At 46.3% G+C, this 25773-nt stretch overlaps 4 protein-coding genes across 9 annotated transcripts in view; 2 read left to right on the forward strand and 2 right to left on the reverse strand.

Annotated features, from left to right (window-relative positions):
* The window catches only part of LOC140309285 (dynamin-1-like), a 39893-nt gene extending 35518 nt beyond the window's left edge, over window positions 1-4375 (forward strand). For 4 of the 6 annotated variants that reach the window (XM_072387099.1, XM_072387100.1, XM_072387101.1 and 1 more), the window contains one exon: window positions 2026-4375. In XM_072387099.1, the coding sequence (XP_072243200.1) occupies window positions 2026-2086 (61 nt within the window). In that variant the 3' untranslated portion in view covers window positions 2087-4375. Of the gene's footprint in view, window positions 1-5; window positions 42-2025 lie in introns of all 6 variants that reach the window. The other 2 variants (XR_011916366.1, XM_072387103.1) reach the window with 2 other exon arrangements.
* Window positions 4376-5517: 1142 nt separating this feature from the next.
* Window positions 5518-9653, reverse strand: gstt2 (glutathione S-transferase theta 2). Its single transcript, XM_072387105.1, has 5 exons — window positions 9439-9653; window positions 8708-8795; window positions 6144-6294; window positions 5894-6070; window positions 5518-5818 (listed from the first exon to the last, which is right to left on the reverse strand). The coding sequence occupies exons 1-5, from the start codon at window positions 9560-9562 to the stop codon at window positions 5672-5674; spliced, it is 687 nt and encodes a 228-aa protein (XP_072243206.1). The 5' UTR covers window positions 9563-9653; the 3' UTR covers window positions 5518-5671.
* A 6045-nt stretch (window positions 9654-15698) lies between these two features.
* LOC140309032 (uncharacterized) lies at window positions 15699-17784 on the reverse strand. Its single transcript, XM_072386868.1, has 2 exons — window positions 17735-17784; window positions 15699-16850 (listed from the first exon to the last, which is right to left on the reverse strand). The coding sequence occupies exon 2, from the start codon at window positions 16839-16841 to the stop codon at window positions 15954-15956; it is 888 nt and encodes a 295-aa protein (XP_072242969.1). The 5' UTR covers window positions 16842-16850; window positions 17735-17784; the 3' UTR covers window positions 15699-15953.
* Window positions 17785-21648: 3864 nt separating this feature from the next.
* On the forward strand, window positions 21649-23735 carry LOC140309033 (uncharacterized). The gene is made up of 2 exons (XM_072386869.1): window positions 21649-21698; window positions 22583-23735. The coding sequence occupies exon 2, from the start codon at window positions 22592-22594 to the stop codon at window positions 23477-23479; it is 888 nt and encodes a 295-aa protein (XP_072242970.1). The 5' UTR covers window positions 21649-21698; window positions 22583-22591; the 3' UTR covers window positions 23480-23735.
* Window positions 23736-25773: the final 2038 nt, after the last annotated feature.

Raw genomic sequence — 25773 nt, forward strand, 5'->3', positions numbered from 1 at the left:
TTCAGAATCTCTATCAGTGACCAGTGAGGAGTCCACCAATGGTACGTCAGCTCTGTGTGATGTCACTGTCTCTCCATGTATGTATCTTATTGTCCAATCCTCGCCATACGCCCCCCCCCCCCCCCCCCCCCCCTCAGCATCATCATTAGCCATGTGACTCCATTCACCTGCAACTGACTGTCCCTCTCTCCTGTGTTTTGGTTGTTTTCCTCGTTATTTGTTGCCACTCGAGGGGCTCCAGCATCTCCATTCTGATCCTCCAGACCCGCCTCTTACTCCAGCTGGTTTCTTTAGATTCCAGCCCACTTTAACGTGTTTAACTGGTTCCTGAAGTTGGATCAGACCAGCTGGTTTCTTTAGATTCCAGCCCACTTTAACGTGTTTAACTGGTTCCTGAAGTTGGATCAGACCAGCTGGTTTCTTTAGATTCCAGCCCACTTTAACGTGTTTAACTGGTTCCTGAAGTTGGATCAGACCAGCTGGTTTCTTTAGATTCCAGCCCACTTTAACGTGTTTAACTGGTTCCTGAAGTTGGATCAGACCAGCTGGTTTCTTTAGATTCCAGCCCACTTTAACGTGTTTAACTGGTTCCTGAAGTTGGATCAGACCAGCTGGTTTCTTTAGATTCCAGCCCACTTTAACGTGTTTAACTGGTTCCTGAAGTTGGATCAGACCAGCTGGTTTCTTTAGATTCCAGCCCACTTTAACGTGTTTAACTGGTTCCTGAAGTTGGATCAGACCAGCTGGTTTCTTTAGATTCCAGCCCACTTTAACGTGTTTAACTGGTTCCTGAAGTTGGATCAGACCAGCTGGTTTCTTTAGATTCCAGCCCACTTTAACGTGTTTAACTGGTTCCTGAAGTTGGATCAGACCAGCTGGTTTCTTTAGATTCCAGCCCACTTTAACGTGTTTAACTGGTTCCTGAAGTTGGATCAGACCAGCTGGTTTCTTTAGATTCCAGCCCACTTTAACGTGTTTAACTGGTTCCTGAAGTTGGATCAGACCAGCTGGTTTCTTTAGATTCCAGCCCACTTTAACGTGTTTAACTGGTTCCTGAAGTTGGATCAGACCAGCTGGTTTCTTTAGATTCCAGCCCACTTTAACGTGTTTAACTGGTTCCTGAAGTTGGATCAGACCAGCTGGTTTCTTTAGATTCCAGCCCACTTTAACGTGTTTAACTGGTTCCTGAAGTTGGATCAGACCAGCTGGTTTCTTTAGATTCCAGCCCACTTTAACGTGTTTAACTGGTTCCTGAAGTTGGATCAGACCAGCTGGTTTCTTTAGATTCCAGCCCACTTTAACGTGTTTAACTGGTTCCTGAAGTTGGATCAGACCAGCTGGTTTCTTTAGCTTCCAGCCCACTTTAACGTGTTTAACTGGTTCCTGAAGTTGGATCAGACCAGCTGGTTTCTTTAGATTCCAGCCCACTTTAACGTGTTTAACTGGTTCCTGAAGTTGGATCAGACCAGCTGGTTTCTTTAGATTCCAGCCCACTTTAACGTGTTTAACTGGTTCCTGAAGTTGGATCAGACCAGCTGGTTTCTTTAGATTCCAGCCCACTTTAACGTGTTTAACTGGTTCCTGAAGTTGGATCAGACCAGCTGGTTTCTTTAGATTCCAGCCCACTTTAACGTGTTTAACTGGTTCCTGAAGTTGGATCAGACCAGCTGGTTTCTTTAGATTCCAGCCCACTTTAATGTGTTTAACTGGTTCCTGAAGTTGGATCAGACCAGCTGGTTTCTTTAGATTCCAGCCCACTTTAACGTGTTTAACTGGTTCCTGAAGTTGGATCAGACCAGCTGGTTTCTTTAGATTCCAGCCCACTTTAACGTGTTTAACTGGTTCCTGAAGTTGGATCAGTTCATGTTGGTTTCCTGCTGGTTTCATCTGGTTCAGAAGGTCTTTGTGGTGTTATGAACTGAATCTGATGATCTGGTCCCTGCATTTGACGCCTTCTCCTTCTTGTTTCTGTGGATTCACTCTTCTCTTTTCTTTTCTCTCTGTTTTCTGTGGTTTTTTCTTCAGCCGTCCCGGTAAAGGTAGCCCCGCCCACGGAGAGAGCCCCCAGTCTTCTATTGAGGGTTAACCTGAAGTGTTTGTGTGTGTACTGATGCTGTGTTACTGTGAACCTTTCTAGTAATAATGATAGTTATCAGCACTTTGTGACTTACTGATCAGCAATACTGCATGCAACAATCTGTGGTCCAGCGGTCCGTGTGACCGCAGACAGACAGGTATCAGGTCTGTAATGTGGACGCCTGCAGAGACGTTGTGAAGTGAAGACTTCTCACTCTGCTCTGAATCTGCAGACCCGGTATCTCCTGTTTGAATCTGTGAACATCTCAGATTTTCTTTACAGTGTAAAGTATGAATATTGTTCAAATGTGTCTCTTCTTCAATCTATTTATTGATTTATTTATGATCTGCTGCTCTTATTGGAAACATGTTCCCAGCATCTTTTGAGTTCCTCTGTGACAGAACATTGTTCTGCTGACAACCTTCAAACCGCCGTCGGGTTTCCCACCGGTTCCACATCTTTAACATGTTGTTTTATGGTGCTGACGGCCAGCTGGGTCTGCCTGGTTCCAGGTACAAAGCTGATGGTTCATGACGGGTACTCCAGCTAGTTCTGACTGGTTCTCACTGGTTCTGACTGGTTCTGACTGGCTTGGGATCCAGTGAACCCAGTTACAACATTAACAGCTTGGCCAAAACAAGTTACTCCTGTAGCAGTTTTGATTTAAGTTGTTTCTGGACTCTGGACTTCTTCTTTGTGGGTTTAATATAAACTGAATTAACTGCCCCAGGTGAACCAGTCTGTTTGTCACCTGTCAGAACATGCTGGAACCGAGTAAAAACATGTTCACTTTCAGTAATGACTTATAGAAACTACATGATTGTTGTATAAAATGTATCCAGTGTTTGTTAAATTCCTGATGTCTGTACTTCTGTCCCTGAATGAAACTCGGCTCGTTTGAAGTGTTCTTGTGTTGCTGGTGAAGATGTGAGGAGTGCTGCTCCTGTTTCTGTGGACCTGCCCATCGATCTGCTTCTGCGTTAGGGTTAGGGACAGGTAACTCTAACCCTTAGGGATAGGTAACTCTAACCCTTAGGGATAGGTAACCCTAACCCTTAGGGATAGGTAACCCTAACCCTTAGGGACAGGTAACCCTAACCCTTAGGGATAGGTAACCCTAACCCTTAGGGACAGGTAACCCTAACCCTAACCCTTAGGGACAGGTAACCCTAACCCTTAGGGATAGGTAACCCTAACCCTTAGGGACAGGTAACCCTAACCCTAACCCTTAGGGACAGGTAACTCTAACCCTTAGGGATAGGTAACTCTAACCCTTAGGGACAGGTAACCCTAACCCTTAGGGATAGGTAACCCTAACCCTTAGGGACAGGTAACCCTAACCCTTAGGGATAGGTAACCCTAACCCTTAGGGACAGGTAACCCTAACCCTAACCCTTAGGGACAGGTAACTCTAACCCTAACCCTTAGGTAACCCTAACCCTAACCCTTAGGGATAGGTAACCCTAACCCTAACCCTTAGGGACAGGTAACTCTAACCCTAACCCTTAGGGACAGGTAACCCTAACCCTGAGGGATAGGTAACCCTAACCCTAACCCTTAGGGATAGGTAACTCTAACCCTAACCCTTAGGGATAGGTAACTCTAACCCTTAGGGACAGGTAACCCTAACCCTTAGGGATAGGTAACTCTAACCCTTAGGGATAGGTAACTCTAACCCTTAGGGACAGGTAACCCTAACCCTAACCCTTAGGGATAGGTAACTCTAACCCTAACTCTAAGGGACAGGTAACCCTAACCCTAACCCTTAGGGACAGGTAACTCTAACCCTAACTCTAAGGGACAGGTAACCCTAACCCTAACCCTTAGGGACAGGTAACCCTAACCCTAACCCTTAGGTAACTCTAACCCTAACCCTTAGGGACAGGTAACTCTAACCCTAACCCTTAGGGACAGCTAACCCTAACCCTAACCTCTTCGTGTCGTGGTTGTTTAGCGTTAGTGGAACTCTGAACTGCGTTCAGCTGCCTCTCCGGGACGTGTTTGTAGATGTGAAGTTATCCCACGTTAGTGCCAGCATGCTTCCTGCAGTGTTGTATGATTTAAAGTGTTGAACGAGGCTCCGCCTCCAACACTCACCTGTTCTCTGTGCAGTATTAACATGAATCTATGTTTACAGAATATATGAAGATGATAATGTACCAGGATCTGTTTCACTGAATTATGCAGCGTACTGTAGTGTGTGTAAGTGTGTGTCGTCATGTTGTGTATCCTTGTGTCATGGGCCAAAAGACAACAATAAAGATGTGTGAATGATGATGAGTTTTGACTCTTTCATCCGTAACTAAAGTGACTTCTTCAGGAATAGTTCTCAGCAGCTTTAAAGTGAATCTCTGGTCTGAGCTCCTTTATTCTCCAACACAGCCTGAACCCTCTGAGACGAGCTTTCTGTCATTTCTTTAAGGAGTCTTCAGGAATAGTTCTCCAGGCTTCTTGAAGGACATCCCAAAGCTCTTCTTTGGATGTGGGCTGCCTTTTGTTCCGTTCTCTGTCAGATGATCCCACACTGCTTCAATAATGTTGAGGTCCGGGCTCTGGGGAGGATTCATCCCTCCATAAGACCTGTTGCCACTGATTTTCAGTCCACTTCTTGTGTCATTTGGCACAGCTCAGCCTTTTCTCCCTGTTTCCCTTCCTTAAGAACGGCTTCTTGACAGCCACCCTTCCATGGAGCCCATTTCTGATGAGGCTTGGGCCAACAGTAGATGGATCAGCTGAAGGTCCAGATGCATCTCTCAGGTCCTGTCAGGTCACAGCTGGATTTTTTCCTCTTTCTTAAGGACATCACTTTCAGATCCTGTTCATCTGCTGGAGATAGTTTTTTAGGCCTGACACTTCTTCTTTTGTCCTCCACTTGTCCAGTTTCCTCAAATGTTTTAAGGACACACTGCACACCATGCTGAGATATGCCAAGTTTTCAGCTAATAGCTCTTTGGGAATCACCTTGTTGCTGCAGAAATCCTATTTTCTGTCTGTCAAACTGTGTTTTCTTTGCTGTTTTTCATAGATGCAGCTAAAGAAATGGGAACAAATGATGTGTCTTTGTGACAAAGTGCCTAAAGATCCAGTTTAAAATGGCTTCTTTGCTAAGTTGTCTGTTCTGTGTCGACACAACACTGGTTCATCCCTTGAGTTAGGAGCCTTTTTTCTGCCTGAATGGGTCAAAGGTCAGAGTTAAGTGGCTGAACAAAGAAAAAACCTCTGAAAATGCTCAGGAACAAGGACTGAAGATGAGGGAAAAAGCAGAAAATGTCCAAAGAAAAACTGTGAAAGAGCTTCAGAAAGCTGCAGAACTGTTGATCAGGACTCTGGGTCAGAAACAGTCCATTCTGTCTCATTACTAATGAGAACTTTCCTTTTCAGGATTGTTTAACATGTTGTCATGACAGCAGAGAGGCTGATAAACAGTAAACAAACAAACAAACAGCAGAAAATAAAACTTTATTTCTGTTTTCACCAAACTGTTACAGTGTGATTGAAGCTGAAGGCCTCAGTGGGTCAAAACCAATCAGAGTCAAAGTTTCAGATCATTGATTTGAAATTGAATCAAACACCTTCCTCCGGGCAGTGATGACATCACAGCCGGGCTCGGCGGCGGTCTCTGACAGCGTACAGCACGGCGTGAGCTTCGTCGAATGCCTCGCCAACGGCCGACTGGACGCGGCTCTTCCAGCGCTGCAGCAGAGGGCGGCGCTTCAGGACGTCCCGCCCCCCCCCCAGAGGCTGCGGACACACAGCAGGACACTCAGAACCTTGAACCACACAAGCCCCGCCCCCTCAGCGGCTCAAACATCGAACCTGCATGAGCTCGCACACGGCGAGCAGGTCGGCCAGAGTGATGTCGTCGCCGCAGAGGAACGGCTGCCGCCGCAGGAACACGGACTCCAGCTTGTCCAGCGTGTCGTCCAGCTCTGAGAGCGCCGCCCGGAGGCGCCGCTCGTCCACCTGGGCGCCAGACTGTGCGGGCAGCAGCACCTGAGGGGGCGGAGCCAGAGACACAGGTGAGGGCTGAACACCTGACACTGTGCACGTGCGTGCGTGCTCTCACCTCCAGTATGAAGACTTTGGCAGCGTGCACCCGTGTGTTGGTGTGGTGCCACGCCGTGTACTCGTCCACCCGGGCTCGTCTCTCAGGTTGCCGTGGATACCAGTGCTGAGGGACATCGTACCTGGTGGCCAGGTACTTCAGGATGGCGTCGCTGTGACAGATAAACATCAGTCAGCCTGACACGGCGTCCACGGCGGTGGATTATTGTCGTCACGGTGACGTGTGAAAGTCAGCTGCCATTGGCTCCCAAACTAAAGGTCAGCATCTCCCAAACTAAAGGTCAGCGGCTCCCAAACTAAAGGTCAGCATCTCCCAAACTAAAGGTCAGCTGCTCCCAAACTAAAGGTCAGCTGCTCCCAAACTAAAGGTCAGCATCTCCCAAACTAAAGGTCAGCGGCTCCCAAACTAAAGGTCAGCATCTCCCAAACTAAAGGTCAGCGGCTCCCAAACTAAAGGTCAGCGGCTCCCAAACTAAAGGTCAGCTGCTCCCAAACTAAAGGTCAGCTGCTCCCAAACTAAAGGTCAGCGGCTCCCAAACTAAAGGTCAGCGGCTCCCAAACTAAAGGTCAGCGGCTCCCAAACTAAAGGTCAGCGGCTCCCAAACTAAAGGTCAGCGGCTCCCAAACTAAAGGTCAGCGGCTCCCAAACTAAAGGTCAGCGGCTCCCAAACTAAAGGTCAGCATCTCCCAAACTAAAGGTCAGCATCTCCCAAACTAAAGGTCAGCGGCTCCCAAACTAAAGGTCAGCGGCTCCCAAACTAAAGGTCAGCTGCTCCCAAACTAAAGGTCAGCGGCTCCCAAACTAAAGGTCAGCATCTCCCAAACTAAAGGTCAGCTGCTCCCAAACTAAAGGTCAGCATCTCCCAAACTAAAGGTCAGCGGCTCCCAAACTAAAGGTCAGCGGCTCCCAAACTAAAGGTCAGCTGCTCCCAAACTAAAGGTCAGCTGCTCCCAAACTAAAGGTCAGCTGCTCCCAAACTAAAGGTCAGCGGCTCCCAAACTAAAGGTCAGCATCTCCCAAACTAAAGGTCAGCGGCTCCCAAACTAAAGGTCAGCGGCTCCCAAACTAAAGGTCAGCGGCTCCCAAACTAAAGGTCAGCGGCTCCCAAACTAAAGGTCAGCGGCTCCCAAACTAAAGGTCAGCTGCTCCCAAACTAAAGGTCAGCGGCTCCCAAACTAAAGGTCAGCGGCTCCCAAACTAAAGGTCAGCATCTCCCAAACTAAAGGTCAGCATCTCCCAAACTAAAGGTCAGCTGCTCCCAAACTAAAGGTCAGCGGCTCCCAAACTAAAGGTCAGCATCTCCCAAACTAAAGGTCAGCATCTCCCAAACTAAAGGTCAGCTGCTCCCAAACTAAAGGTCAGCGGCTCCCAAACTAAAGGTCAGCTGCTCCCAAACTAAAGGTCAGCGGCTCCCAAACTAAAGGTCAGCGGCTCCCAAACTAAAGGTCAGCGGCTCCCAAACTAAAGGTCAGCTGCTCCCAAACTAAAGGTCAGCTGCTCCCAAACTAAAGGTCAGCTGCTCCCAAACTAAAGGTCAGCGGCTCCCAAACGTCCACAATTATTTCCAACAATGATTTAACTTTGGCTCAAAGCATCAAACGCAGCAATTAAGTTTATCTGTGAACTCCTTTACAAATAATAGGAATAATGAATCTGCTACATCAATCCTTTGCTTTCATTGTCTGGTGGCAGCTCTGCTATTTCCTTTATTTTTAAACCATTTAACCATTTTCAGTGGACTGAACGGATGTTGATGGGTCCTCGTCCCATTTGAGGCTCCGCAGCATCCAGCTGTTCCAGGACTGAACAGGTTTACTGTGGAACCTCCTTAATGTGTAAATCTGTCCAGCTGTTCCAGGACTGAACAGGTTTACTGTGGAACCTCCTTAATGTGTAAATCTGTAATAATGCAGCAACATTCTTTAAATGAAAAAGCATTTCTATAAATGCATTTAAATTTTCAATTTTCACATTTCAAATTGAATTTTGGGATCTATGTTTTGGGGCATATTTTGAAAATTAAATCTCAAATTTCTTTATTTCTTTTTCATTTTAATTAAGTGAAAGATTGAGCTCTCTTGAAGAAAATTAAAATGCAAATAGGATGATTGATTACTCATTTTATTTATGAGTCCAATAATGCAGCCACAGTCTTTAAATGAAAAAGCATTTCTGCAAATGCATTTTAATTTGAATTCTGGTCAAAATTCGCTTCCATACACCTTCAGATGATCAGTTTAATCCATAAAGTCTCTGAGCCCAGGATGTTAATCTGAAATAAAATCAGCCCTTTGGACCAGAACCAGAACACGCTGAATATCTGGACCTGCTGAGCTGCAGTTACAGTGAAACAAGGCTGGATGGGTTCTGCATGTTATAGATCTGGTTCTGATCAGCCACCAGATCCATTCTCCTGTTGATACCTGATCCAACACGGATCAGAACCTCCAGTCTGAGCTGCCTGTTCTCATCGGGTCCCAGAACTTCTCTTACAGATCAGAAGCAGCTGTGAGTGGAGGTTCTGGTTCTGTCGGATCAGGGTGAGCTGATGAGTGAGTGTGAACCTCTCTGTGAGGACGAAGCCGCCGTCCACCATGACAGGAACCTTCTGCATCGGGTTCAGCCCGGTGAATTCTGGAGTTCGGTGTTCTCCTGCACACAGACAGTGATCCAATCCTCAAGGTTTCTGAATGAAAAGGTCTGACCCGTCAGAACCAAACATTAGATGGCTTTATGAAGCCGGACTTCACACATATTCATACTTCTCATTTCATTCATATTCTGTTGGACTCTTTATTCTAATCCCACCATGTTTGGTTTCATATTCATTTCCTGTCTGAGAGCCTGAGCTCCAACATGTGATGTTCTGAGGGTTTGGGTCAGGACTGACATCCAGGTGCTCTCTGACGTCATGCCGAATCCAGAACCGACGTGTTCAGCACGAGTCGTGGCTCCTCCGCTTTCTGCAGGTCCAGAATCTTTGTTCTGTGTTCGCACCTAAGGCCGAATTATTCAGCACACACCTAAAAGCTAGGATCACGTTTCTGATTGGGTTCGTCATGTTCCTGTTTCGACGGTTTCAACGAAATCTTCAAATCTCCGGATTTCCAGCGGAGTTTGGTGGAAGTGGGTCAAAGTTTACTGAACCAGAAGTCAGTGCGCCTGAACACCCAGAGGGCAGAAATATGTCAAACCCCAGGTTAGTCCGTCGGTAAGTAACCCAGCTCGTGTCTTGTCAGTCGGATGGTCAGTTATCTGGTTAGTTGTGTTAGCGTTAGTTAACCTGGCAGCTCACCTTTCCGCAGAGCCACGGTTCGGACTCGGTGCGGGATCTTGGTGCAGGTGAGCAGGATGTGCACCGCGCGGCAGGGCTGCGACAGCAGGTCCAGGTACACCTCCACCAGCCGGCCCGTTGCCATGGGAACGGAACCGTTATGACACGTTAAAGTGGAGAAACTAACAGCGACCACCGGGTCGGTCAGCAGTCTGTCTGCTCCAGAGCTCCCCCTGCAGGACGCCCCGCGCACTGCAGCGGGACCAGACTCCACCAAGTACCGCAGATCGGGGCGGGGCTCAATGTGGGCGGAGCTGCGTCATGAAGAGGGGGGGGGGGTCTGTCTGCTGAGTCCGGGTCGGAACAGTCCGGCTGCGGGGAGGAGCAACTGTGAGCTGATGCTGAAACGTTTAAACAGCAAAGAGACATGAATCAGCTGATTGGTGTGGGAGAGGAAAGACTGGTTTCATAGATAAGTACAGCTGAGTATCATCAGCATAACAATGGAAATTTAATTAATTGCTGAGAGTTAAAGGAACACATGGCTCAACAGAGCTCGGACTCTTTGTCAGCCTGGCAGCAGCGCTGAAGAGAAACCTGGGATTATTCTTATTCTCTTCTATCAATAATGAATAATAAGCAGTTCTAGCTTTACGAAGGGCTTTCTTATATGTTATTAAACTATCTTTCCAGACTAATTGAGACTCTTCTAAATTAGAGGAACGCCACTGTCTCTCCAGCTTTCTTCAGTCTGCTTTAAAGCAGCTGTGGATTATACCAAGGAGCCAACCTCTTCTGACTGATTACCTTCCTTTTCAGAGGGGCAACATTGTCCAGTGTTGGACGCATTGAAGCTGTAGTGCTGTCAACAAGAGAGTCAAGTTTTTTGGGGTTTTTTTTCCCCTTGTCCTGTCCAGCATTATGGCAGCAGGCGGTAGTCTGAATACCTTTGATGCCAAACAGATTTGCTTTGCCAAAGGAAGCTTTATGAATGTAAAGCTCCCCTTGATGCCCATTTATTTATTTTTGTTTACAATATATAAGATGTAATAGAACTGAAGCGGACCGGGGGACAAGGAAAGAAGAAGAGGAAAGAAGAGGAAACAGAACAAAGATGGAAACAAAAACCAGACAACCAGCTGCTACACCTGTAAAAACAAAACAGACAACAATCCATGGCCTCTGAGGGGAATCCAGCCTTAGAGCCACCAGGAGCACCTGAAAGCAGACAAGCAGAGAAAAAACAAACACACAAACAAACAAAAACAAGCACAAGAAGCGGTAATCGCATACAACACAGCTGTGGATATAGATGACCTGAGACGACATGATAATACATCAACTGCTTAGCGACCATGCTACTGGACTAGTGTGTGTGAGAACATGCAACACTCACGGCACAGGACCTACATGATAACCGTGCTTAGTTATGAGTGTATAAGTGTAAAGGGCCACAATCCACAGCCCCCCCCCCCCCCAAGCAATCAGAAGCAGGCAGAGAGGGCCACCAGCAGCCCCCACAGAACCCAGGAAGCCCACCGCAGGGAAACCACGCATCCACCCAGAGGAAGCCCCTGGACAGAGCCCCATAAGCATAGGGCAGAGGCCCCATAAGCATAGGGCAGAGGCCCCATAAGCATAGGACAGAGCCCCCATAAGCATAGGGCAGAGGCCCCATAAGCATAGGGCAGAGGCCCCATAAGCATAGGACAGAGCCCCCATAAGCATAGGGCAGAGGCCCCATAAGCATAAGGCAGAGCCCCCCATAAGCATAGGGCAGAGCCCCCATAAGCATAGGACAGAGGCCCCATAAGCATAGGACAGAGGCCCCATAAGCATAGGGCAGAGGCCCCATAAGCATAGGACAGAGCCCCCATAAGCATAGGGCAGAGGCCCCATAAGCATAGGGCAGAGGCCCCATAAGCATAGGACAGAGGCCCCATAAGCATAGGACAGAGGCCCCATAAGCATAGGACAGAGGCCCCATAAGCATAGGGCAGAGGCCCCATAAGCATAGGGCAGAGGCCCCATAAGCATAGGGCAGAGCCCCAATAAGCATAGGGCAGAGGCCCCATAAGCATAGGGCAGAGGCCCCAATAAGCATAGGGCAGAGGCCCCATAAGCATAGGGCAGAGGCCCCATAAGCATAGGGCAGAGCCCCCATAAGCATAGGACAGAGGCCCCATAAGCATAGGGCAGAGCCCCCATAGGCATAGGGCAGAGCCCCCCATAAGCATAGGACAGAGGCCCCATAAGCATAGGGCAGAGGCCCCATAAGCATAGGACAGAGGCCCCATAAGCATAGGGCAGAGCCCCCATAGGCATAGGGCAGAGCCCCCCATAAGCATAAGGCAAAGGCCCCATAAGCATAGGGCAGAGGCCCCATAAGCATAGGGCAGAGGCCCCATAAGCATAGGGCAGAGCCCCCATAAGCATAGGGCAGAGGCCCAATAAGCATAGGACAGAGGCCCCATAAGCATAGGACAGAGGCCCCCATAAGCATAGGGCAGAGCCCCAATAAGCATAGGGCAGAGGCCCCATAAGCTTGAAGAGAGTCAAGTTCTACTGGAGTAAAGTTTAGGCAGCCGTCCTCTGTCATATCAGCACATGGCAGTGAAGAAAAGGATGATGAAATCAACTCTTTAAATCTGGTTACAGCATTCTCTGACAGACGCCTTCTATATGTAGAATTCTTCTCAGAAGCCGTAAAGTCAAGTAATGTAAATTCAAAAGTTATTAAAAAATGGTCAGACAAGACAGGGTTATGAGGGAACACTGTTAACTGTTCACTCTCAATGCCATAAGTCAAAGGTCAAGGGTGTGATTAAGGCAGTGAGTAGGTCTGTGAACACTTTGAGAAAATCCAATAGAGTCTAATATAGAATTAAAGTTAATATTTAGGCTGTCATTTTCAACATCTACATGAATACTAAAGTCACCCACTACAATGACTTTATCTGTATCTTTAGCCTGGTTTGATAAGAGGAACCCATTTGTTTTGTCCCAATAAACTTTTTCTGATGTAAAGTCTTTTTGGTTTAGTTATTCTTTTGGGGATTATTTAGTTTAGCTACATTTAATTTAAAAGAACGTGACCAAAGATGCGTTAAACTCAGAAGAACCGGACGTCTCCTTCGCCACATCCACTTTGCTGAGGGGCCAAATTATATTTGACCTTTGGAATCCTCCGACAAACTAAAGCCATTAAATGCTATCACATGGGTGCAGATTGTCAGCCGGCCCTGAGAATCAGAGTTGGAGACTTTCAGCATTTTCTGCATCAGAATATACACGAAGGCTCTGCTATTGACCGCTACATTGAAGAGGCAACTGCATCAAGTCAAAGAGCAGAAAGCTGGTGGAGTTTCCTCAGTGGGTCCAAAAGTCTAAAAACAGAAGTCTGATTCAGTCTGGCTTCTTGAGTAAGATCCAGGTAAGCTATGAATATGTTCGTTGTTCCATTCTAAACAGGCTTATCGTCTGTAAATTCAACGCTAATCAGCTGCCAACAGGTTTGTCGTGTGTCAATGTTGTTAGTAAATTCAAGACCTCTCATGACATAAAATCCAAATCAGGATGCTCTGCTTCCAGTTGACTGTTTTTATACAGAACTGCTTTGCCAGGACGAGTCAAACGAGATTAACTGAGTTTGGGACCCATCATGTCATTCCACAATAAAAAAGTCAGAGAACCAAGCGGTCCACCCAAAGGCTTTTCCGCACCATAAGGCGCACCTAAAAGCCTTACATTTTCACAAAAAACGTCCGTCCGCCATATAATTCCAAAATCTGTCAGGATTCCGCCATTTTGAATTTACCGCGGGGAGCGCCGAGCATTCATCGGGGCATTAAGCCCCCTCCCATCACTCGCCTTCTCCCTTCGCCGCTTGGCGCCACGTTCACTTTAGCCCCGCCTCTTCGCTCTGTACATTGGAAATTAATGGCAACTGGCCACTTCTGTCACTCGCTTTGTTCGGTGTGACTCCAGGCGGATCTCAGCCATTCAGTCTGAATGGGGCAAAGATTGTCTGGAGCTGGTACTCAGCGACTGAATCGTGTCATTAAAGCTTCTGCCCAGGTCCCAGGGAGCCTGTTCTTCAGTCTGAGATGTGATGCAGACCGATGTGCAGTTTGTGAGTTTATAAGTGCAGGATTCAGAGTGCATCACAGCACAGAAACAGCACTGGTGAAAGTTAGCAATGATCTCCTCTTAGCCTCTGAAAGCGGACTCGTGTCTGTGTCCTGTTGGATCTCAGTGCTTTTTGCCTTACGTTGTTGTACCTTCGCCTGTACATTTATTGTACTATCTAGCACTGTCCAGTAAAACAGTTTGAACCTCCACCTTTGTCTTCGAGTCTGCATCACGAATCCTTCTGTGTGCCCACCCTGACGGTACAAACTGGCCACAAATGGATTCGGCAGACCCTGTGCTCACCACCATCCAGTCACAGGGACAGACTGCACAGACAGGAGGACGGCCGGTGCGCTCTACGTCAAGAGCTCCAGGCCACAAACGCCCGGCACGAGCAGGTGCTGGCTAAATTTGGTGAACAACTCACCTTTCTGATGACTCGCGTTAAACGGATGTGTCACCAGTATGGACTACCGGCCATTCCTCACCCAGTGTGAGGTTTGACCTTCAACCAATGTACTTTTCCTCTGAGCGAGCCCGTGTTGCCTATGTTATTTCCCACCTGTCCGGAAGAGCGGAGGCATGGGCTACAGCGGAGTGGAGCAGGAGATCCGGTATGTGATACTTTTCATCTCTTTAAAAATGCATTAACCAAGACATTTCAACAGATCGCAGATCAGAGTTTATTTCCTCCAGACTCTGACACAGTGCGTCTGCTGGGCTGCAGCCGTCTGGTGACAGAGACATAAAGTTGTGTATCGTCTGCATAACTGTGATAATTAATGTTAAAGTTCTGCAATATCTGACCCAAAGGGAGCATGTACAAGTTAAACAGAAGAGGTCCAAGGATTGACCCCTGGGGGACTCCACAACTTGTTGCTCAGATTCATAGCTGCCAACTGTAACTAAATAACTCTGGCCTTCTAAATAGGACCTGAACCAGTTAAGGACGGGTTTGAAAGTCCAGCCCAGTTTTCCAGCCTGTGCAACAGGATTCTGTGATCTACAGTATCAAACGCAGAACTGAGATCCAACAGAACCAGGACTGAAACATAACCAGAACCAGTATTCAACCTGATGTCATTTAACGCTTTGACCAGAGCAGTTTCAGTGCTGTGAGGACGTCGGAAGCCTGACTGAAAGTTATCGAGACTTCCACTTTCATTCATAAGGTCATTGAGCTGCTTAAATACAACTTTCTCAATAATCTTGGATATAAAAGAGAGGTTAGAGACGGTTCTGTAGTTGTTCATCACAGAGTTCTCTTTAGGAGTGGCTTAATGGCAGCTGTCTTTAGTGACTTGGGAAAATGCCTGATGCCAGTGAGCTGTTAACTATTTGTAGGAGATCACTTTCTACTGAGGTAAAAACAGTTTTTAAAAAGTCTTTGATTTCAGATGGCAAACTGTTTCCTCCAGGATTTTTAAATCAACAATATTAAATTTATTAAGTTAAGTAATTTTGAGGTTTTAGAAACAGATTGGCTTTCTTGTTGTTCTGTGTGGAGTGAATGTTTTTGATTTTTTTTTGCTTTCTTGTGATGTTTGATCTGATCAGATCTGTGAAGAAGCTCAGTTTCTCATCAGTTCATCTTTACTGCTTTTAATGCAACAGGAGAATGTTCCTTTCTGGCACATTCTTGTTTCACAGTAAACTGTCACAAACTGAAAACACATGTTCAAATCAAGCTTTATTTATAAAGCATCAAATCAAAACAAACGTCATCTCCAACCACTTCAAATATACAATCCCAATTCATTGAAATCACAATCCAATCAAATCCAATTAATTAAATTCCAAATTAGTCCAATTCATACAGAGCCAATTAAAAAAGGTTTCTGTAGGACGAAATGTACCAATATGATGATCACCAGTCAAGTTCTTAAAAAGGGTAGATTTAATATTCAACATTAATTTAGTGACCTCCGTAACCGGGTGTCATTACCACCAATGTGAATAACTATTTAACTGTATTTACGCTTCTCCTTAGCCAGCGGTTTTAAATAGGATTCTACGTCGCCTGCTCTGAACTGGAACTTCAACGTACTTTGGTAAAGAGAGAAAACAGCAGAAACCCTGTCAGAGTTAAAGATTTAGTCTTTTCTACTGAAAACAATGAAACTGAGCTAAGAAAAATGAGACCAAGTTACTTCATATGCAAACAAAGTTTTATTGAAACAGAGAAAGTAATCAGAATAAAGTGATTCAGAGTCACTGAACAACAGGTCAAACTGATTATTGACTGATTGATTGATTGACTGATTGATTGTAGGGTCAATGCCAGTTTCTGAGATCACAGAGTTTAAAACATCATTCAGAAAAATAAACCACCACCTGACTGATTAAACAGAAATATTTGGGATTCTCCTCAGTGAGCATGCTCAGCTCTGTTGCCATGGAAACTCTCACTGATAATAACACAGAAACTCGGTAGCTCCGTCGTTGCCGGTGTTGAGGTTTTTGTCGATGACCTGGACCCCGGCCCTCTCATACGGCAGTGAGTAACCTTTCCCGATGACCAGAGTGGCGTTCTTGATGGGTGGGTTGGACTTGGACTGGTTTTTGCTGTAAAACAGGTACACCGGGGGTCCTGTGGTTCCGGCGTTCAGATCCTGATCCACCCGCTCATAGTGTTTCCTTTGCCACTTCTCCATCTCACAGCTGGTGGTGGTGATCTGCAGGTCAGTGAGGGCCTTCTGACTGTCGGGATGCTGACGGTACCAGAGGAAGACTCTTTTCCCTCCTGCACCTCTGTTGATATTTTCGTCCACTCGGATGTAGCCCTGCATGATCAGTTGGAAATCGCCTTGAAAGTCAGCAGTGGCTGTGATGTCACAGATGTAGGCTGGCTTCTCTTTTCTCACCCACAGGTAGATCCTGCTTCCTGAAGACTTCCTGTTCAGATTACAGGACAACCTCTCCCAGCCGAACTGAAACAACTGAGATTCTCCTTGTGGTTCTGTGGAGACGAAAAGGTCCACGATGGGAATGTCGTACTCTGAGGAACCTCCGGCGTACCACAGGTAGATGCTATCTCCACCGGTTCCAGCATTCAGGTCTCCATCAACCTTCATGTAGCGATTTGTCAACATGCTGCCAACCATGTCATCATTGTAGGAAACCTGGATCTTGGTGATTCCTGCACCGCTGCCTCTCTTGTACCAGAGGTGGACTTTGTCTCCTCCAGCTCTTTTGTTCAGATTGACGGGATTCGGGGTGAAGCCTTCTTTGAGAAGCTGCTCTTCTTCAGCCTCATTCTGAGAAACCTTGATCTCAGTGATTCTGCCAGTCATGTTGGTTTCCTGCATTAAACAAAGTTAAAACGTCCATGAAGGAACTCACAAGAAATAACATGTTCCACATGCAGTTACTGAGGATTCAAAACACTTTACAGGTTCAACATCAATCAATCACTTACCCAACAACAAATATTATTCACAGTGCTGCTAGTTATCAGCTGGGTGTGTATCTACCAATGTGATGGTGCACAGCTGTTTTTAAAGGGAAACAGCACTGAAGCAAGTCTGCGGCATCTGTAGCTCATTCAGACCTAAATCCCTCAGAAGTCCTGTGATGAAGGCGCCTAAATCCTGACAGACAGACTCAGACGTACAGTGAAGCTCTAACAGAACTCTGCTATTTACCACAAATGTTGCAGGAGGCCTGGAGACGTCCCAGACTCCTCACTGTCCACTAAACCTGGATTCCTCAGCCCCTGGAACAACTATAGATATGACATCGAAACCATCTACCTGCCACTTTTCTTGTAAATTTGCTCTTATGTTGACCAAACGGGACAAATAAAGGACTGTTCGTGTGTCCTGAAAATGACGAAGTTAAAGCCGGCAAACTTCAGTCAGGACTGAAAGGCAGAAACAGGGATTTGTTGCATCTGATCTGAATGGGCTGAATAAGGAATACATCAAAATGTTGTGTTTGACAACATGTGCAGAGCATCTTTAGTTCAAACATCATCAGCTCAGCGTTGCAGTTCCACTGAGTTTTCTCTTGGAATCCAGTGTGAACTGAGCTGATTAAAGCGACTGACTTTGACACGTTGATGGAAGTTACTCAGATAGTTTGAACCTAAATGCAGTGAAGTCAGTCTCTTATTATGATGTGAAGCAGTTCAGTGACAGCTGAAGCAACGTGAAATCAAACAGAAGATGATCGACTGAACACTTACGTGTCTGCAGACAGAGTTTGGATGGAGGAGTTCACCTGGACCGCTGAATGCTGCTGTGTCTGCACACGCTCACCTGTTCCTTATATACAGCTGACTGCTGAGGTGTGCTGGGAAATCTCCTCCTCTGAGGTGGGCATTGTGAAACATCCTGCTGGTTAAGCAACCTGAACCTCCCAGCTGCTGTCAATCAGCTCTTCCACAGAATCCGTTACCGTCCTGAGGCAAACCGGATGATTGATGCTGGCAGCATGTAAATCATATCTGCCGACACACCGCCAAATGGCAGCTGGATGTCTAACAGCCCAAAAGACTTGTTTAAAGCAGCAGAGGATTTTCAGAGCAAACCAAAGCTTATTCTGTACGTACGGTGTGAGCGGGTTCAAACCTTTTCACCAGAAACACTAATGTGAGCCTCAGAGTCCTGCGGTGCTCATGGTGCCAAACCTGGGTCAGTAGACGCTACAGTTCCTTCTGTTTTTCTGGACATAAAAGTCCAAGTCAAGGCTGCTTCGTTGGTAGGAACTTTAACTGCGACTCAGATCATACAGAGTCTCTCTAATCTTTGTTCTGACACCAACTTTGAAAGATCTGGGTCAAGCTTTTCAGCAGTTAGCAGGAGACGAAGGACGGCCGGCGTCAGCCAGGCCCAATTCTGCAGAAACTCAGATTACAGCTATTGTTCCTCCACCTTTCTGGCACAATAATTAGTCGTCACCATTCGATGTGAAAGCACAAAACACACAGACATGAAATGAGCGGCTCCATCACTGACAGCTGCAGCGTGTTTTCCCGAACTCACGTCATACCACCGCCAAAATATCAGGAATTCATTTAAAAAATGGGCCCAATACAAAAACACATGTGATGCTAACTAAGAGAAGAAGGCAAAGCTGCTCTGTTTGAGAGTCGCCTGCATCTCTTCATGTTTTACTCCTGAAACACAAATGTTCCAGCACCGTGTGAGGAAAAGCCTCGGGGAGCTACCTCCTCAGTGGCATTAGGAGCTGCGCTTTGCTTCTCCACTGCAGCTTTATAAGACAAAGTTTGATTTAAACTCAAAGCTCATGAACATTTGCTAATAACCTGCTTCTCATATCTTTGTTCATTTTACACACAACTTTGCAGTTTGTGGCAGAAGTTGCATCATCTAGTTTGTGACAGAAACTCAGATGTCAGTTGGAATTAAAAACTGTAAATCATTCTGTGGAAGAGGTGACACACAGTGGAGGGGTGGATCAAGCTGCTGAGTGATGAGTTCTCCGTTTTTTAGAGTTCATTCTTCATGAAATCACAACTGACAGGTGATTATTGCAAAATAATCTGCCAGGTTTCTTCCTGTTAAAAGGCGCCTCAGGCATGGTAACTGGTAAGTTTTCTCCTTCCAGGAAAACAGATCTGTGCCCACTCTCTGCCATGGACAATCTGGAGTGGGGGTAGACTGCATCGGCTCTCTGTGGGGGGTCTGGTTGATTTGGCAAGATTTACAGTTCGTGACCTTGTCTTTGATTTGCTTTGACAGTCCTGGACACCACTCTGCCTGCACGGCACTTAGTGATGCCCTGGTGGCCCTTGTGGAGCTAAATTTTCAAGCATTTATTTTACCAACCTGATGCCTGGCTCCAGGGGGTCAGTTGAGGGGATTTTCGCGGACATAAGGCCGATTTTTGAATACTTTTCTCGGGGGAAATTGAACCAGGGAAACCGCTCCCACTTGCTCCAACTTGGCAGACTTTTCCCCAAGACAAGTGTGCCAAGTTCACTTTTAAATGAAAAAAGTGCAGTAAGTAATATTGGGCCACTTTTATGGAGGAAGTCAACATGGGCGACTTTCTCGACATTTTAAAGTGGCCGAAAATGCACCATGTTACCCAATGGTGCACTTTGGCACACTTTTGTAATAGAAAAAGTGGCCCGAATTGGACCCATTTTAGCGGACCACTCTCTCTCTGTTCTCGCTGTTCTGCCTGTGTTGTGCCCTCTGCTCGACAGTTTGGGAGAGGTACATGGGTAAAATGGGTCCAATTCGGGCCACTTTTTCTATCACAAAAGTGTGCCAAAGTGCACCATTGGGTAACATGGTGCATTTTCGGCCACTTTAAAATGTCGAGAAAGTCGCCCATGTTGACTTCCTCCATAAAAGTGGCCCAATATTACTTACTGCACTTTTTTCATTTAAAAGTGAACTTGGCACACTTGTCTTGGGGAAAAGTCTGCCAAGTTGGAGCAAGTGGGAGCGGTTTCCCTGGTTCAATTTCCCCCGAGAAAAGTATTCAAAAATCGGCCTTATGTCCGCGAAAATCCCCTCAACTGACCCCCTGGAGCCAGGCATCAGGTTGGTAAAATAAATGCTTGAAAATGTATTTCTTCAAAAAGAAACACTACAGCAGCTCCACAAGGGCCACCAGGGCATCACTAAGTGCCGTGCAGGCAGAGTGGTGTCCAGGACTGTCAAAGCAAATCAAAGACAAGGTCACGAACTGTAAATCTTGCCAAATCAACCAGACCCCCCACAGAGAGCCGATGCAGTCCACCCCCACTCCAGATTGTCCATGGCAGAGAGTGGGCACAGATCTGTTTTCCTGGAAGGAGAAAACTTACCAGTTACCATGCCTGAGGCGCCTTTTAACAGGAAGAAACCTGGCAGATTATTTCGCAATAATCACCTTTCAGTTGTGATTTCATGAAGAATGAACTCTAAAAAACGGAGAACTCATCACTCAGCAGCTTGATCCACCCCTCCACTGTGTGTCACCTCTTCCACAGAATGATTTACAGTTTTTAATTCCAACTGACATCTGAGTTTCTGTCACAAACTAGATGATGCAACTTCTGCCGCAAACTGCAAAGTTGTGTGTAAAATGAACAAAGATATGAGAAGCAGGTTATTAGCAAATGTTCATGAGCTTTGAGTTTAAATCAAACTTTGTCTTATAAAGCTGCAGTGGAGAAGCAAAGCGCAGCTCCTAATGCCACTGAGGAGGTAGCTCCCCGAGGCTTTTCCTCACACGGTGCTGGAACATTTGTGTTTCAGGAGTAAAACATGAAGAGATGCAGGCGACTCTCAAACAGAGCAGCTTTGCCTTCTTCTCTTAGTTAGCATCACATGTGTTTTTGTATTGGGCCCATTTTTTAAATGAATTCCTGATATTTTGGCGGTGGTATGACGTGAGTTCGGGAAAACACGCTGCAGCTGTCAGTGATGGAGCCGCTCATTTCATGTCTGTGTGTTTTGTGCTTTCACATCGAATGGTGACGACTAATTATTGTGCCAGAAAGGTGGAGGAACAATAGCTGTAATCTGAGTTTCTGCAGAATTGGGCCTGGCTGACGCCGGCCGTCCTTCGTCTCCTGCTAACTGCTGAAAAGCTTGACCCAGATCTTTCAAAGTTGGTGTCAGAACAAAGATTAGAGAGACTCTGTATGATCTGAGTCGCAGTTAAAGTTCCTACCAACGAAGCAGCCTTGACTTGGACTTTTATGTCCAGAAAAACAGAAGGAACTGTAGCGTCTACTGACCCAGGTTTGGCACCATGAGCACCGCAGGACTCTGAGGCTCACATTAGTGTTTCTGGTGAAAAGGTTTGAACCCGCTCACACCGTACGTACAGAATAAGCTTTGGTTTGCTCTGAAAATCCTCTGCTGCTTTAAACAAGTCTTTTGGGCTGTTAGACATCCAGCTGCCATTTGGCGGTGTGTCGGCAGATATGATTTACATGCTGCCAGCATCAATCATCCGGTTTGCCTCAGGACGGTAACGGATTCTGTGGAAGAGCTGATTGACAGCAGCTGGGAGGTTCAGGTTGCTTAACCAGCAGGATGTTTCACAATGCCCACCTCAGAGGAGGAGATTTCCCAGCACACCTCAGCAGTCAGCTGTATATAAGGAACAGGTGAGCGTGTGCAGACACAGCAGCATTCAGCGGTCCAGGTGAACTCCTCCATCCAAACTCTGTCTGCAGACACGTAAGTGTTCAGTCGATCATCTTCTGTTTGATTTCACGTTGCTTCAGCTGTCACTGAACTGCTTCACATCATAATAAGAGACTGACTTCACTGCATTTAGGTTCAAACTATCTGAGTAACTTCCATCAACGTGTCAAAGTCAGTCGCTTTAATCAGCTCAGTTCACACTGGATTCCAAGAGAAAACTCAGTGGAACTGCAACGCTGAGCTGATGATGTTTGAACTAAAGATGCTCTGCACATGTTGTCAAACACAACATTTTGATGTCTTCCTTATTCAGCCCATTCAGATCAGATGCAACAAATCCCTGTTTCTGCCTTTCAGTCCTGACTGAAGTTTGCCGGCTTTAACTTCGTCATTTTCAGGACACACGAACAGTCCTTTATTTGTCCCGTTTGGTCAACATAAGAGCAAATTTACAAGAAAAGTGGCAGGTAGATGGTTTCGATGTCATATCTATAGTTGTTCCAGGGGCTGAGGAATCCAGGTTTAGTGGACAGTGAGGAGTCTGGGACGTCTCCAGGCCTCCTGCAACATTTGTGGTAAATAGCAGAGTTCTGTTAGAGCTTCACTGTACGTCTGAGTCTGTCTGTCAGGATTTAGGCGCCTTCATCACAGGACTTCTGAGGGATTTAGGTCTGAATGAGCTACAGATGCCGCAGACTTGCTTCAGTGCTGTTTCCCTTTAAAAACAGCTGTGCACCATCACATTGGTAGATACACACCCAGCTGATAACTAGCAGCACTGTGAATAATATTTGTTGTTGGGTAAGTGATTGATTGATGTTGAACCTGTAAAGTGTTTTGAATCCTCAGTAACTGCATGTGGAACATGTTATTTCTTGTGAGTTCCTTCATGGACGTTTTAACTTTGTTTAATGCAGGAAACCAACATGACTGGCAGAATCACTGAGATCAAGGTTTCTCAGAATGAGGCTGAAGAAGAGCAGCTTCTCAAAGATGGCTTCACCCAAAATCCCGTCAATCTGAACAAAGGAACCGAAGGATATAAAATGTACATCTGGTACAAGAGAGGCAGCGGTGCAGCAATCACCAAGATCCAGGTTTCCTACAATGATGACATGAGTAAAAGCCTGATGACAAATCGCTACATGAAGGTTGATGGAGACCTGAATGCTGGAACCGGTGGAGATAGCATCTACCTGTGGTACGCCGGAGGTTCCTCAGAGTACGACATTCCCATCGTGGACCTTTTCGTCTCCACAGAAAGAGAAGTTGAATGTCAGTTGTTTCAGTTCGGCTGGGAGAGGTTGTCCTGTAATCTGAACAGGAAGGCAGGAGGAAGCAGGCTCTACCTGTGGGTGAGAAAAGAGAAGCCAGCCTACATCTGTGACATCACAGCCACTGCTGACTTTCAAGGAGATGACCTCCTGATCAAGCAGGGCTACATCCGAGTGGACGAAAGCACCAACAGAGCTGCAGGAGGGAAAAGAGTCTTCCTCTGGTACCGTCAGCATCCCGACAGTCAGAAGGCCCTCACTGACCTGCAGATCACCACCACCAGCTGTGAGATGGAGAAGTGGCAAAGGAAACACTATGAGCGGGTGGATCAGGATCTGAACGCCGGAACCACAGGACCCCCGGTGTACCTGTTTTACAGCAAAAACCAGTCCAAGTCCAACCCACCCATCAAGACCGCCACTCTGCTCGTCAAAAAAATAGGGCTGTCGTCATATGTGAAGGCCGGGGTCCAGGTCATCGAGGAAAACCTCAACACCGGCAACGACGGAGCTGCCGCGTTTCTGTGTTATTATCAGTGAGAGTTTCCATGGCAACAGAGCTGAGCATGCTCACTGAGGAGAATCCCAAATATTTCTGTTTAATCAGTCAGGTGGTGGTTTATTTTTCTGAATGATGTTTTAAACTCTGTGATCTCAGAAACTGGCATTGACCCTACAATCAATCAGTCAATCAATCAATCAGTCAACCCATCAGTTTGACCTGTTGTTCAGTGACTCTGAATCACTTTATTCTGATTACTTTCTCTGTTTCAATAAAACTTTGTTTGCATATGAAGTAACTTGGTCTCATTTTTCTTAGCTCAGTTTCATTGTTTTCAGTAGAAAAGACTAAATCTTTAACTCTGACAGGGTTTCTGCTGTTTTCTCTCTTTACCAAAGTACGTTGAAGTTCCAGTTCTTTAATGAATCTGATTCAGACTGTCGGCTTTAAGCAGAGGAAGTGTTCAGGAGCTGCAGCTCCTTCATATGTCACCGATTTCAGGGGCTCAGATGAAACTGGACAGATGGACATTAAAGTAGATAAAAGTTAACCAGACTTTGGATTTTAAGTCAGTTATCAAAAGATCATTTGAGCATTTCCTGGGAAACGTCTTCAGTAACTGAAATCATCTTTGTCAAATAACTCTGAATCTAACGGAAATATAGTAACTTTATTGTCTTTGTACCAAATAAAAACAGATTTCAGGTGAGTCTCAGGATCAGTGTGTAAATCCCATCATGTGATTAAGATCCAGTCATGAAGCAGAAGGATATAATGACATTAATTATTTATTCATTCAGAATAACAATGACAAAGTTGTAAAGTATAACAGCACTGATTTAAAGATGGAACATATTTCACTGCTCAGATGGAGGACAGAATCAGGAGGAGGAGGGCGGTCCGTAAAGTGCACAGAGTCGGCCGGGACCCCAGCCTGGCTGGGTGACACTCAGGAAGAGGAGGTCCTGAAGTTAAAGCCCGTGGTTCACCACCAACCTCTTCATATTTCAAACAGGTTTTCCCCACTCAGCTGAGGATAAAACCCTGATAACCTGCAGCTCCACAGTCAGAAACGTGGCATTAGCGACACCAGCGACCAGTCAAACGTATCCCAGGGTTAGAGTTCTTTCTGGCAGATTTGCTTTAGTTCTTTCTTTTCTAACCTGGTTGTTAGCTTAGCTATGCTTGCATTAGCTTGGCTGGCAGCTGCCTCGTCCACTTCAAGTTTGTGTTGGAGGAATTAACCTAAAATCTGAGATTTTCTGGACTGAGTTTACCTGAGTTTTGCCTGTTTAAAATGTTTAAAACACGTAACAACTGGCTGGCGCAACATTTTGGTCCAGTTTAGCAAATGGTTCTGACGTGACTGGCCCAAGAGGTCAGCGCCGTCTCCTCACAGTTTGTTTTTGAGGTGTGTCTGCTGCAGGTGCGATAGGAAATTAAATTTCCCTTGAGGTGAGTGGTGCAGGTGTTTGAGTGTGGGCTGTATGCAGTGGGCCCTTGGTTTGTGTATGTGGGGGGGGGTGGAGGAGGAGACAGAGGGTGGACAGAAATGAGGTAGGAAGTGTAAAATAAATGGTTCTGGGAGACTTAGGGTAAGGGTAAATGGAAGGGAAAGGCGTAAGAAAAACGGAGCAGGTGGTCAGATATGGGGTGAAAGAAATAAGAATTGTTGGAATTATGAAAATGTATTTTCATAATTGGAGCCAGGGGAAGGACCTAAGATTAGGGCTATGTTCCTGTGACCTTAGGGTTAGGGTAACTGGTAACTATCCAAAATACAAAAAAAAAAAAAAAAGAAAGTATAAAACAAATTTTTCAGTGTAAAAAGTGAGCCCCCCATAAGCATAGGACAGAGGCCCCATAAGCATAGGGCAGAGGCCCCAATAAGCATAGGACAGAGGCCTCATAAGCATAAGGCAGAGCCCCCATAAGCATAGGACAGAGGCCCCCATAAGCATAGGACAGAGGCCCCATAAGCATAGGGCAGAGGCCCCATAAGCATAGGGCAGAGCCCCCATAAGCATAGGGCAGAGGCCCCATAAGCATAGGACAGAGGCCCCATAAGCATAGGGCAGAGGCCCCATAGGCATAGGGCAGAGCCCCCATAAGCATAGGACAGAGCCCCCCATAAGCATAGGGCAGAGCCCCCATAAGCATAGGGCAGAGCCCCCATAAGCATAGGGCAGAGCCCCCATAAGCATAGGACAGAGGCCCCATAAGCATAGGGCAGAGGCCCCATAGGCATAGGGCAGAGCCCCCATAAGCATAGGACAGAGCCCCCCATAAGCATAGGGCAGAGCCCCCATAAGCATAGGGCAGAGGCCCCATA

Source organism: Leuresthes tenuis, unplaced genomic scaffold (genome assembly GCF_036924035.1).
Source record: "Leuresthes tenuis unplaced genomic scaffold, fLeuTen1.0.hap1 SCAF_6, whole genome shotgun sequence".
Taxonomy (NCBI): Eukaryota; Metazoa; Chordata; class Actinopteri; order Atheriniformes; family Atherinopsidae; genus Leuresthes; species Leuresthes tenuis.

Excerpts from the sequence above, each read along its gene's own strand:
- gstt2 (XM_072387105.1), bottom strand. The coding sequence starts at position 9,562 with ATGGCAACGGGCCGGCTGGTGGAGGTGTACCTGGACCTGCTGTCGCAG. Across the intron at positions 8,796-9,438 it reads AACCGTGGCTCTGCGGAAAG|GAGAACACCGAACTCCAGAA; the intron begins GTGAGCTGCCAG and ends GTCTGTGTGCAG. Across the intron at positions 6,295-8,707 it reads GGCTTCGTCCTCACAGAGAG|CGACGCCATCCTGAAGTACC; the intron begins GTTCACACTCAC and ends TATCTGTCACAG.
- LOC140309032 (XM_072386868.1), bottom strand. The coding sequence starts at position 16,841 with ATGACTGGCAGAATCACTGAGATCAAGGTTTCTCAGAATGAGGCTGAA.
- LOC140309033 (XM_072386869.1), top strand. The coding sequence starts at position 22,592 with ATGACTGGCAGAATCACTGAGATCAAGGTTTCTCAGAATGAGGCTGAA.